The sequence below is a fragment of the Protopterus annectens genome, chromosome 8.part0 (genome assembly GCF_019279795.1).
Source record: "Protopterus annectens isolate FY-2018-M chromosome 8.part0, PAN1.0, whole genome shotgun sequence".
Taxonomy (NCBI): domain Eukaryota; kingdom Metazoa; phylum Chordata; order Ceratodontiformes; family Protopteridae; genus Protopterus; species Protopterus annectens.
Window position 1 is genome coordinate 1,504,227,738 of NC_056741.1, and position 12,733 is coordinate 1,504,240,470.

The window sequence follows — 12,733 nt, forward strand, 5'->3', positions numbered from 1 at the left end:
GGAAGAAAAAAGTACAGTTGATCACTGTTGCAGTATTGCATCTCCCTCCTTCCTGCCGTTTTGTCTTATTTTCTATTCTTGCTGAGGTGGTATATTTTCCTCTCCTTTTGGTTGACATGTGTTTTTGGTGACTTGGCTTTTGGGTCCTGTGGTACTTTGCTCCCTTACTTCATTTATGACTTGAAATACTTTGTCCATATGTCGGACTTAACAGCTTTAGAGAAAGACACATGTTCTTTGGTATCCTGTCAGGATACATGGTTATTCCTGGCAGGGTATCCCAATTGTTAGTAATATTGCAACAGTGATTAGTCCAACATCTACAGTTATAGAAGTTCTTGCAGAATTGTACTTGTATAAGGGCATGTGAGATTTTTGTTTTGGCTTTTCAGTCCAGCATAATTTAACTGCTACTTAGTCATGTGTTTACTTTTAATGTATGTTAGAAAGTGAGAAACTTTGAAAGTTTGTATGGTTAGCAACTCTGTTTCTGCATCAGTCTTGTAAGATTTGTTGCAAAAACATAGATATGCAACACATGGGTTACCAAGAGACCTGGAAGAAAATAATCTGTATACCCGAGTTTACTGTACTCTGGATGTGTTCCAGTAAATTTACATTGAAATGCTTTATTAGTTTCTGTTACAGACAAGTAACTCTCTGTTGTGCATATTTGCCCCTCACGGGTTAAACATTGAATGTTATGTGGTGTTTATAGCTTAAAAGGTTGTATGTGATGTAGTCCTATCTCGCCGTAATTCTTGCTGGATGGGTTAGGAGCCGATACTCTGTTCTGACTCTGCCGATACTAAAGCTTGAGAGCTTTTACTGGCTCGAGGCTAACCCTATCCCATAATGCCTCATGGCAATTCCCCAGATCTCATTTGCCACAAAAGCTTCTAGGTTGTGTACTTGGTGGCTCGTTGGCTAACTAGAAGATTTTTTGATAAATCTTGTATTTTTCGTCCTTTTTTTCTTCACTTTCTACTTTTAATAGTTATTAGCTTTTACCTGTGTGGTTGTGAGTGTTGAGTGCTTGATCCCCTATTACTCCCTTTAGGATTGTACGGCCCGTTTTAGAGGGCCATAGTTGCCCGTTTAAATTAGAAGGCCTTTCCTCCAAGTGTTAGTCTTTCAAAAAAAAAAAACTTTTTTTCTCTTCATAACTTTACTGTTAGATTAGTCAGTGTTATAGTTAGTGTTGCAAATTGTTAGCATTGTTTTCTTGTCAGCATGTCCAAAGAAAAAGACAGAGAACATAAGGAACACCGCCTGTCGGGGTTTAAAAAATGTGAAGTGTTCACAGAAGATGTCATTGACTGACAGTCACACAAGCTCTGTGTACTGTCTAGGGGAAGCTCACTTAAAAGAACCCTGTACCTTTTGCCATGCCTTCAGTATTAGGGTTCTTAATGAGAAGAAACGTAAATTAATAGACAGGGGTCTTATGGACCAGTTCCTTCCAGGAACAGCTGGAACTTGGTCAGACAGCTCCCAAGATTGTTAAAAGAAAATCTTCGACTCCAGCTTTGGAGCCGTCTAAAGCGATGGAGCCAAGGAGTTCTGGCTCCGATTCTGCTTATGTCTCGGTGCCGTCAGTCTCTTCGGTGCAGAGGCAGCCTTTGGTACCGAGACAATTACCAGCCATCGACCCTGTTTCACAAACATTGAGGTCTCCTGTATTAGAAAGGAGGAGATCTCCTTCCGTCTCCACTCGTTCCTCCAGGACACTTTTGGATGAGGACATCGAGCGGTTGGTGAAGAGGTTGCTCTGTGACCTGGCTCTGACTAAAAAGTTAGCCCTTCTGGACCCAAAGGCTTCGGAGCTGCCCCATTTACGATCTACTGCTCCTCCGACTGCTTCACTCTCGGAGCCAAACACTTCGGGTTCTTCAATGTTGCATCCTTGGGTTCTGAGAAATCTTCCTGCTTCTTCGGAACCGATAACTCTGTCCTCAGTGGCTCAGTCTGAAGCCGAGGGATCTGGGAGCAGGCGCTCTCTAGTTGACTCCAAGGGGTTAGTCACCCCGGGTTTTCTTAGGAACTGACCCTACCTCTCGGTGCTTTGGCTTGACTGAGCTCTGTTCCCATGTCTGCTTAGGATCCTGTCCCTCCTGCTCGGAGCCAATCTGTCTCCTCTGAGCGGGGTGGAAAGGCCTTCAAAGCAATAGAGAAAGCTTTGTCCAGTGCCAAAGGCCCTGCCTTTGTACCCGATGTCCCACCAGCAGCAACAACTTCTCCTCCAACACACCCTTGGCGTAGGGAACCAGGGACTTGAGCAGCCCACATTGGAGGTGCCTCCTCTTCCGAGACCTCCCCAGATTATCCCACTGGCTAGCTTCCTCGAAAGAGACTTTGTAAGAGGAAGCATATTGACTCACCTGAGTCTGTCATGTCCGATACTGATTTGGATGAGTCAGAAGGGTCCTTTAGATCCCCCTATGAGGATGTCTCCTTTTTCTGACTTCCTTGAAATACTTAGAGGGGATGAGTGAAAGACCTCTAACCGTACTGAGGACGAATCAGTGTATCTTGAGGCCTTTGAAAGTTCTTTGTGTTTCACTTTTGCAATCATCACGTTTGGGTTATCTGCTTGCAGTAGCCTTCATTTGGCCTGATTATCTAAGTCTTGGGTCCTGCATCGGTTGCGGTCTCATCTTCCGTGACGTCCGGTAGTCAGGGGTATAAAGCATAAAGCCGACGCCATTACATCAGTCTGTATTGGTGTGTGGTGCCTGAAGCAGAAGCAGTTTGCAAGTGCTGGTCGGCCGACTCTTGAAATTTTCGTTTGTTTCAGAACCGAAGTCTTCAACTAAAAGCTAAGTACCCCATTGGGGAAACTTTTTCTTACTCTAAGCCGATATCAGTAAAAGTCAATAATTGTATTTCTTGTGGAAAGCAAATACCTCAAGATTTTCATTCGTACTGTATTTCTTGCCTAGGCCCTGACCACAACATACCTCACTGTCAGTTTTGTGCCTTATTTAAACCACGAACTATTCATCTTCTGTATATTTTTGCTTCTAAATATTTTGGTACCCTGCTCAATTATCCAGATATGTCTTCGGTAAGCCAACCGACTACCGACATTTTGAAAAAACGCAAAGATAAAGACAGAGACAGTCTGCCTAGGTCCAAAGCTGCCGACGACACTTCTCCTAAGCTAGTCGCCAGTTCGCAGGTATTCCCTGAGGCGCTTTTGCAGCCCCTGATAACTGCTACTTCTGATTCGCAGGCCTCTACTGAGACCCATTCGGAGTCAGGTATATGCTGTAAGATGCTAAAACTGTGGAACCTGCGGATGTCTCTACCTTGGATGGGTCCGGAGCTGCTGTGTAGGCACCGGCTTCTGAGGGTTTATTCAGGCCTACTGACTTGCATATTAAACCAACGCCATCTTCTTCACGGCCTAAAACTCTAATCATGCCTAGGAAACCGAAGCCCAGACTGCATGGTCAGGCCTCTGTGCCTAAAAAACAAATAAGAATGGCTGAAGACCTTATTACTTTAATCAGGGGAAGCCAACCTTTCCCCTCGGAGACCTAGGACTGAATTTGCTTATGACCAGGATTCTGAAATTTCTGTCTCCTCTGATGACCTGGATTTACCCTTATCCACCTATGACAATTCTAATGCAGAGGACTCTATTCCTTCTGCTTCTCCCCAGAGGATTTTTCTTTTGGTGAAACCTTGCATACTCTTGGGGAGCATTTTCACTGGGAAAGCCAGGATTACTGATTCTAAAAAGAGGCTTAGAGATTTCTTAGTCCTGCCCCAACACAGGCCTTTATTTTTCCCTCCTGTGCTGGGCATTGTTGACTATGCCTTTTCTGAATCTAGTTTGGCCCCTGACTCTTTACCTCCTGCTCCCAGAAAACCAGATAGATATTTCAGGATTCTCACAAGTTCCTTTTTAAAAATAGTACTGCGGATCTTGAGACCATTTCACAGGGACCAAAGGGCATTAAGGCTACTACTGCCCTCTGATAGAGATTCCAGGGCCCTGGATAGATGGAGTAAGAAGGTATACACCTCTGCAAACTTAGCCATCAGGGCCTTAAATTGTCAGTTTCATATGTTAAAGCATCAGCAGCATATTTTTGGATTGCTTAAACAGAAAAAGATGTTGATTCCTGATTGTGTTGAAAATAAGGATTTACAGGATTTAATGCATTTTGCTGAGCAGGTTGGAAAACGTACTTAGTAATGTGGTTTTGATTCACGAGAGGCATCTTGCAGGGCTGCTGCCACCGGGTCTGTACTTAGAAGGCATGCTTGGCTTAAGGAGCAATCTTTGCCAGATCATATTAAAACTAAATTGCTGGATGCTCCCTTAAATCAGGACCGCCTGTTTGGCAACAAAGCAGAAGTTCTTAAAAAGATGGAGGAAAAAGCTAAAATCTATGCAAACTACTGTTAAAGATTTCTTACAAGTGCAGCATACAAGATTTAGTAGGCATTGGCCCTCAAAAAAATTGGTCCTTTCCTGCCTCTCCTAGGCCTTCTCAGTTCAAACCCAGAACCAGCAGAACAATCAGGTTTCAATCCAAGGGTACACACAGGACTAAGCAGTGTGGGGAGGCTCCCACTTCCAAATTGGGGAGTAATAAGACTCCCCCCTATGGTAAGCTGTCTTAATGACTTAACTTTAAAACTTCCATGCACTTCTCAGCTGACAGCTCCTTTAGGGGGGAAAGATTGCTCTGCCAGCAAAAAAACTGGGTACTCTTTACCCAGGACAAATGGGTTTTAAACATAGTTTCCCAAAGATACAGATTTCACTTACACGTATTACCAACCCCAAACGGTTGGCCAGATCTACACCCAAATCAGTGGGCAGAGGCTCAAAAGCAAGTACTCTCTCTCTTTCAAGATTAAAGGCTATTCAGACCAGAAGAGGAAAAGGGACAAGGATGTCCTTCAAGGATGCATCTGCAGTCCTAACATATGGGTTGTCCTGCCTCAGGCAGCCCTTCGGTCAGCCGGATTCCAAAGTCTGGGTCTGGCCTCGGCTGATGTCGCACTTCACCCGACGTCATAGCTGCTGTCAATTGGGTATAAAGGCATCAGCCGACGCCATTTTCCTCAGTCTTTCTTGCCGCGTGGCGCCCGAAGCAGAAGCTGTTCGCAAGTGCCGGTCGGTCAGAACCAGAGATTACTACTACCGAAGACTTCTGAAAAGCTAAGTACCCCGTTGGGGACTCTTTCTTGCCTCAGCCGATGTCAGAAAAAGTAAATAACTGTTTAACTTGTGGGAAACAAATACCTCATAAGGATTTCCACTCTTACTGCCTTCCTTGCTTAGGCCCAGACCACGACGTAGCAGCTTTGTCTAGCCTGTGCTTCCTTCAACCGATGGACACTTAGACGTTGGTCGGAGTTTGCAAAATGGGTTTTAAACATAGTTTCCCAAAGATACAGATTTCACTTACACATATTACCAACCCCAAACGGTTGGCCAGATCTACACCCAAATCAGTGGGCAGAGGCTCAAAAGCAAGTACTCTCTCTCTTTCAAGATTAAAGGCTATTCAGACCAGAAGAGGAAAAGGGACAAGGTTTCTACTCGAGACTTTTCCTGGTACCCAGAAAAGACAACTCATGGCATTCTATCCTGGACCTTTCTATCTTAAACACCTTTTTAGTGATTCCAAAATTCAAGATGCTAACTCTTTAGTTGCTTCCCATGATAGGCAAAGATGTTTAGTTGGCAACACTGGATTTAAAGGAAGCCTACGTGCACATCCCAGTCAGGGAATCTTGCAGAAGATACCGACGCTTCAAAGCAGGCTGCATGCACTATCTGTTCTCTGCACTGCCCTTTGGCTTATCTACTGCACCCAGGGTATTTGCAAAGTGCCTAGCTCCAGTCATTGCATTTTGCAGGCAAAGAAATATTCAAATATACCTATACCTGGATGATTGTCTAATTCAGGCAGAAAGCCAGGATATACTTTTGAATCCTCTGGCATTTGTACAAAAGGTGTCAACTTGTCTGGGGTACACCATAAGCAAAAAGAAATCAAAGTTGGTACCCTGTCCAACAAATTACATTCCTGGGAGCCAGCTTGAACACAACTTCCCAGATGGCTTTCCTCACGCCAGAGAAACAAATTCATTTGACAACTTACTTCAAGCTAGTGGCCACAAAAACCTGGCTATCTGCAAGGCAAATACTGCAAGCCTTTGGGTTCATGTCCTCGTGCATTCTACTAATTCCATATGCAAGACTGCATATGAGGAAACTACAATGGCCTCTAAAAAGTCTATGGTGTCACCATTCTCAGGATCTAGAAGCAATGATTTCTATCATATCTTGCCTATGGATAGAATTCCTTTGTTGGGCAGAGGCGTGCCACCAAAACAGGGGACTACCATTCACTCTACCCCCTGCCACCCAAACATTTACAGACGCATCAGACTATGTATGGGGGGTCTCACTTGGCAGGGAAGTGCATTCTGGGCAAATGGAACCCAAGTCAAATGCACCTGCATATCAATCAAAAATAAATGTTAGCTGTACAGAATGCTGTGACAGCCTTCAAGGACCACATTCTTCCAGGATAATTAATGGTAAAGATGGACACCACCACTGTTAAGTGGTACATAAACAAGCAGGGGGGGGGGTACACATTCTTACCCTCTCTGCATACTAGCCATGGCTCTGTGGAACACACCCTTGAGCTACCAAGTGCATCTACAGGCTCAGTTCCTGCCAGGAAAACTAAATACACTGGCAGACGAACTAAACAGAAATCTCATGGACCCACACGAGTGGAAACTGGAATCAAAGACTTTCAATATGTTGATCAACAAATGGGGAAGCCCAGATATAGACCTGTTTGCCTCACCCCAGAACTACTAATTGGACAAATTCTACACAAGGACTCCCCACAAACCAGCTTGGAAGTGGATGCTGTGTCCTTCAGCTGGACAAAATCTATCAGTTTACACCTTTCCTCCTCTACCTCTCTTCTCCAAAGTACTACTACAGATCAAACAGGACAAACCAAGGATGATACTGATTGCACCAGACTGTCCACGCCAACACTGGTACCCGCTCTTGCGCAGTGTCACAGCTAGCCCCATGGCACCTGACTCAGACGCCTGCCCTGCTGTCTCAGCAGGAGCCAGACTCTGCACCCCCAGCTTCAAACCCTGAACCTGGCAGCCTGGTTAATTACCTAATGTCTCCATTACCATCCCTCAGAAAACAAGTGGCAAGGAGACCTAGTACTAGAAAATCTTATGCTGAAAATGGAAAATATTCTGTGCCTGGAACCAAACACAAGGGATGGCCACAGCAGCGCCCAATTTACCTCACATTCTTCAATACTTAACTGAGATGCTTCACAAGGTCCTTTCCTTTTCCTCCAAAATTCACGCCTCAGCCATTTCAGCTCATTACAACACAGAACCACCCCCTCTTTTCTCATCTACTGCTCAAGCTGTTTCTCAGAGGGGCCAAAAACTTAAGACCATCCAGAAGAACCCCTACTCCAGCCTGGGACCTTAACTTTGTATTGGAAAAACTCACTCTGCCTCCTTCTGAGCCAGCTGGAAGTGCATAGTTAAAATTCATTTCTTGAAAAAGAGCTTTCCTTTTAGCAATCACTTCAGCAAGAAGGGTATCTGAATTACAGGCCCTTATGGCAGTGGAGCCTTTCATCATTTTTCATGCGAACAGGGTGTCCCTCAGGACCAATCCCTCCCTCATGCCCAAGGTGGTATCCAGTGTTGCTCTTAATCAATCCATTCATTTGCCAACCTTTTCTAATCCACAGAACAAAGGGGAATGGATATTGCACTCCTTAGATCTGCACAGAACTTAGATTTTATTTGGACAGGACTAAACCTCAAAGGAAATCTGAACTGCTGATGGCATTTGCTGCAGGGGCAGAGGGGAATGCTATTTTAAAGCAAACCATTTCTAAATGGATTGGCCATTGCATTCATTTCTGCTATAAGCACCATGGAATACCTATCCCACAGGGGACTAGACCCCATTCAACCAGGGCTGCATCTACCTCTACAGCCTTTCTCAGGGGTGTCCCTACCAGAAACATCCTAGAAGCTGCTACCTGGAGTTCTGTACATACCTTCACCAAGCATTACCATTTGCCAATTTTCTCCTTTCTACTTCTCCACCTTTTCCTTTCATTCCAAAAGTGATTCAGAAAGCAAAACTGTTGGGAGTACCCTGATCCTCATTGCTCCTTACTGGCCTCACTAAGTCTGGTTCACCCTCCTGTGGCCCTATCTCTTGGAGGAACCATGGATTCTGGAACCATCTCCAGACCTCCTGATTCAATTGGAGCAGTTCCATCCTACTATCCAGACCCTAAAATTGACAGCATGACTGCTCCAGTTCCATGAATAGCCAGGTGCGTTTCCCTTTCACCTACTGTCAAACGCATTCTGATTGCTTCACACCTTCCACTAGGAAAATATATTCCTGCAAATGGAAAAGGTTCTCTATTTGGGCAGCAAACCAAGTCATAGATCCCCTATACAGCTCTTGTCTAGCCTGTCCTTTCTGCTATCCATTTTTCATGAAGGAGCTGTAGCTGCTACTGTTAAAGTTCAGTTAGCTGCTATCTCAAATTACCTTTTTGGCTACATGGGAAATCCAGTCATGTCCCACTCATTGTGCAAAACCTTTTTGAAAGGAGGAGTCCTTCTCAGACCTCCAATCAGACAACCACCAGAGCCCTGGGATCTAAACCTAGTTTTTACATCTTTAATTTATTCCCCTTTTGAATCCTCCTCTTAATCTTATCTGAAATTATTGTCTTGGAAAGCATTGTTTTTAGTGGCTGTAACTTCTGCTAGGAGAGTTTCCGAATTGCAAGCCCTCACCATTCGACCTCCTTACATTGTTTTCCCCAAGGATAGAGTCTCACATAGAACTAATCCTTGCTTTCTTTGCATAATCTCAACACAACTATCTAATTACCAGTATTCTTTCCAGATCATACTAATAAACCAGAATATAGACTACAGTTAGACGTCCACAAAATTCTCAAGTTTTACCTACACAGGACTAAAGAATTTAGAAAATCAGGCCAATTATTTGTTTCCTTTTCAGACAAAGATAAAGGCTTTCTGTTTCTAAGGTTACCCTGTCTAAATGGCTTTCAGATTGCATTTCATTTGCTTACAAGGCTGCTGGCAAATGGTTACCAAACAAAGTAAATGGCCATTCAACAAGAGCAGTATCAACTTTGTATGCCTTCAATCTAGGCTCCCAATTTTATTTATTTATTAATATTTGTTGACCGGGAGTGTACGACTGGACGTAGGTCCATTTTCAGCAGAGGCCTGGGGAGAAAAGCTCCACAGTTAAAATAAACAGACAGTAGTTGCATTGGATTACATAGCGATTAACAATTTGCATAGCAATTACTTGCAACATATTTTACAGATGAAGAACATAGTACATCAGTAGGCAACTAGAATTTTTATCTGTGAAGTACATAACGGACATTAACAAATGTTAAAATACGAAGTTCCTGCTGTATAGTAAGTACTAGGCTTATGAGCATCTGGGCTTGCTGTAATCAAAGTCAATTGATAGCATTTGTGCAGCAGCTACTTTGGCAAGACCTCATACCTTTGTTAATCATTGCAAATTGGATTTGGCCTCCCGGAACTGGTCATCCTTTGGGTATACTTACAATAACGTTCCATGTTTGTAGTCCATCTTGCCTACATTTTTGCGTTCCACCCTCCTTCCCCCTTCCTGTTTCCTGGAGGAACTGGTGGACTATACATTATGCTGTCCGACCTGGTTGTAGTTGTCTGTCCACCTGGCATGGATAGTGTTACCCAGTGTTCTGTCTGTATGTGCATGGTTATTCATAGTTTTCTGACTATTATGTACATATTTTCTTGCAAACAAGATCTGAGGAATTGTCATGAGGCACTATTGGATAGGGGTTAGCCTTGAGCCAGTAAAAGCTCTCTAGCTGTAGTATCTGTCGAGTCGAACCAGAGTATCTTCTCTGAACCCAGCCAGCAAGAATGTAGGCTAGATGGACTACAAACATGGAAAGTTATGGTAAGTACATAACTTTTTTTTTTCCCTTTAGCTAGAGCAGTAACTTTTTTTTCGCTTTGAAAGACATCTGATTCTGTTCTGCGAACACGCAAGTGTAGATAAAGTAGTAAGGAAACTTGAGTAATCTGTGAAGTAAGGTAGGAGAAGCTGTTTGCCTTTGAAAAGGGTGACTTATTTGACTTTTAAGGCTTCACATGATATTTCAGTCACTCGACTGTTACAACATAACTTGAGTTAGTTGGCTTGAGGGGAAACTTCCTGAAGTAATACAAAAAAGAGATGTTGAAACAAAGAAAATAGAACATGTTTCTGCATGTATTGAGAATGTCTGTCATTAATTTTTTATAATTCACCTACAATGTTACTTAAGTATATGAAAAAAAATGAGTAGGATATCCAGCTTCATAGTTACCCAACTGAGTTTGTCTAGTTTCCTAAGAAACATAGGAAATGTGTATATGCCTTGCAATTCTGGCTGTAGGCAGGGTATAGGAGGAAGAGGTCTTGGTATTCAGCTCTTGGCCAGGTTATATCATTCTTTGTGTTGTGAAGTTGTTGCTGCCCTAACAGGATGTGTGCACATGCAAGGGGTGGTGTAGGGAGCTGATTTGAGAAGCTGACATCAGCAGTGCGTAGCACTGGCATTAGTAAGGTCTTGTTTGGAGTTGCATGTTCACTTTAGCAGCTGTAGAGTGGAATGGGAATTTGGTGAGTATGGAGTGCAGTACTACTAGAGTGGTGGTAAAGGAAATTGAAAACCTGGGTGTAGCAAGAGTTTGGCATTTGTGCAGTACTGAAGAAGGTTTGGTCAGGAGTGTAGTCAGAAATCTACATTTTGTACTTGGAAGTAACATTGCTCCCATCGCCACCTATCATTTTAAAAATTTACTCAACACTCAAAATGCTACCCCCCAAGTATATAGTAAATTGACTTGTCATTTTCTGCTGTTACCATTGATACCCATATTTTTAGAGGTGTATTCCTTTTACGCAAGCATTCTCTGTATGCATCTATTCTGGTTTGCACGGTTCTAAACATTCTGTGCTTTTTGAGTATTGATGTTTCTAAGAGATGCTCAGAAAAAAATGTAATCATTTGAGTGCACAGAGTATGCCTAGCTGCACCATTGGGTGTGGTCAATTAGCACTCCTGGGTAGAGAAAGGAACACAAGTGACTGTTGGGTGGTGGTGGGGTAATGTCTTAAGATCGACTAGTATTGTGCTTATCCATATCTGTGATGGCATTTGACAGATGCCGTTAACTACATCAGATGTGCATCTGAGTCCCAGCTGTGTGCATAAGCAGCTTACATTTTACACTGGTGCCATTTGTCTGCTCTTGGCAGGCTGCATTTAGCTTCCTAGACACAGATGTCTCTGCCAAGTTTGTTCTCCCTGAGTTGAGGTAGTTGAATTACAGTTTTATTCATTTCTTCAGCAATAGTTGCCTGCAAAATACATTTTAGCCTTGTTTATTTACTTTGTAAAGACGACTGAGACCCCCTCCCTCTGTGGAACTGAACTGTTTTTACACTACAGATCCTCAATGTGCTAATGTGTGAATTTTGAGACCATGTTAATTGTTTAGCTTTATGGTAGTAAAACAGCTGCTGATGACTGGTTTATATGGGCTGGGGGTCCTGCAAAGGCAGATCAACTGCTATTAAATCTAAGTCGTCATGATTTGTCCTTAATTCCCACCTGTGTCAGGTGCAGATATATAAATTTCCGTTAAAGAATCTTGGTCACTGAAAAGTATGTACTTGTTTTTCTTTGTCTTCAATGACATGCTGCTGGAGTGATTCCCATGTACTTTGGCTTACGTATTTTTTTTTCTTTCACAGTTGCAGGCAGAGTATAAGGGTATTCCCAGAATCGCGCCTTATTATGTGCAGTCTGAAGTCACTGCATTCAGGTATAGTACTGGTAGAATGGGGAATTGAACTGTGTGTGAGCATGATGCATTTTTATTCAAAAAGCAACCATAATTGATTCATTTGTAGTGTCTCTTATTAATGTTTATATTCATGTATGTTTATGACATAAGAGAGTGGGATGGGCATGGGGTGTTAAGTAATGCAATGTTAAGGAGGGAACTGGTGGAGGGTGGTGGCACATAGCAACTGTGCTTCAGGCCCAGAGGGGATCAGTTGTCTTCTAAGTTGTTATAGTGAGTCCACTAAGAGTGGTCAGAAATGGATATTTGCAGCATGTCCACTGTATTGTAAATTCATGTGATGGTATGCCAGTTATACATGCAACTGGTGAAGCAGGGATACTCTAAATGTTTGATTTTGAGTAGGTAGGTGGACCAAACCAGAAAGGCACTTGGGTTAGTCAAATCTTTTTGTAGCAGGTCTGTAACAGTAAATGCATAAACCAGCCAATTAAGTCATAACAGAGCTAAAATTGTAGGACACAGCTAGCGTTAAAAAGCACTAGTTTGAGTAACAGACCAAGAGCCCCCCGATAGATTATTCCTACAATTTGGGTATGTGATTGAATGGTAGAGGTGGTGATGTACTAAAAGGAATAGAAAAAAGTTATGCTGAATTAGAGAAAGATGCAGAATTTCCTCTTCTTGAGATGGCAGCTTGGCATGGTTTCTTGGTGAACCTAGTAATTCATTGACTTTATTTTCTTTAATTTCTGTTTCATGTTAGAATTAGATC

General features: G+C 42.9%; 1 protein-coding gene across 1 annotated transcript in view; it reads left to right on the forward strand.

Annotated features, from left to right (window-relative positions):
* ST14 (ST14 transmembrane serine protease matriptase) overlaps positions 1–12,733 on the forward strand; it is a 1,989,024-nt gene that overhangs the window by 67,590 nt on the left and 1,908,701 nt on the right. The window contains exon 3 of the mRNA XM_044081090.1: positions 11,906–11,976. Within this exon, the coding sequence (XP_043937025.1) occupies positions 11,906–11,976 (71 nt within the window). The remainder of the gene's footprint in view (positions 1–11,905; positions 11,977–12,733) is intronic.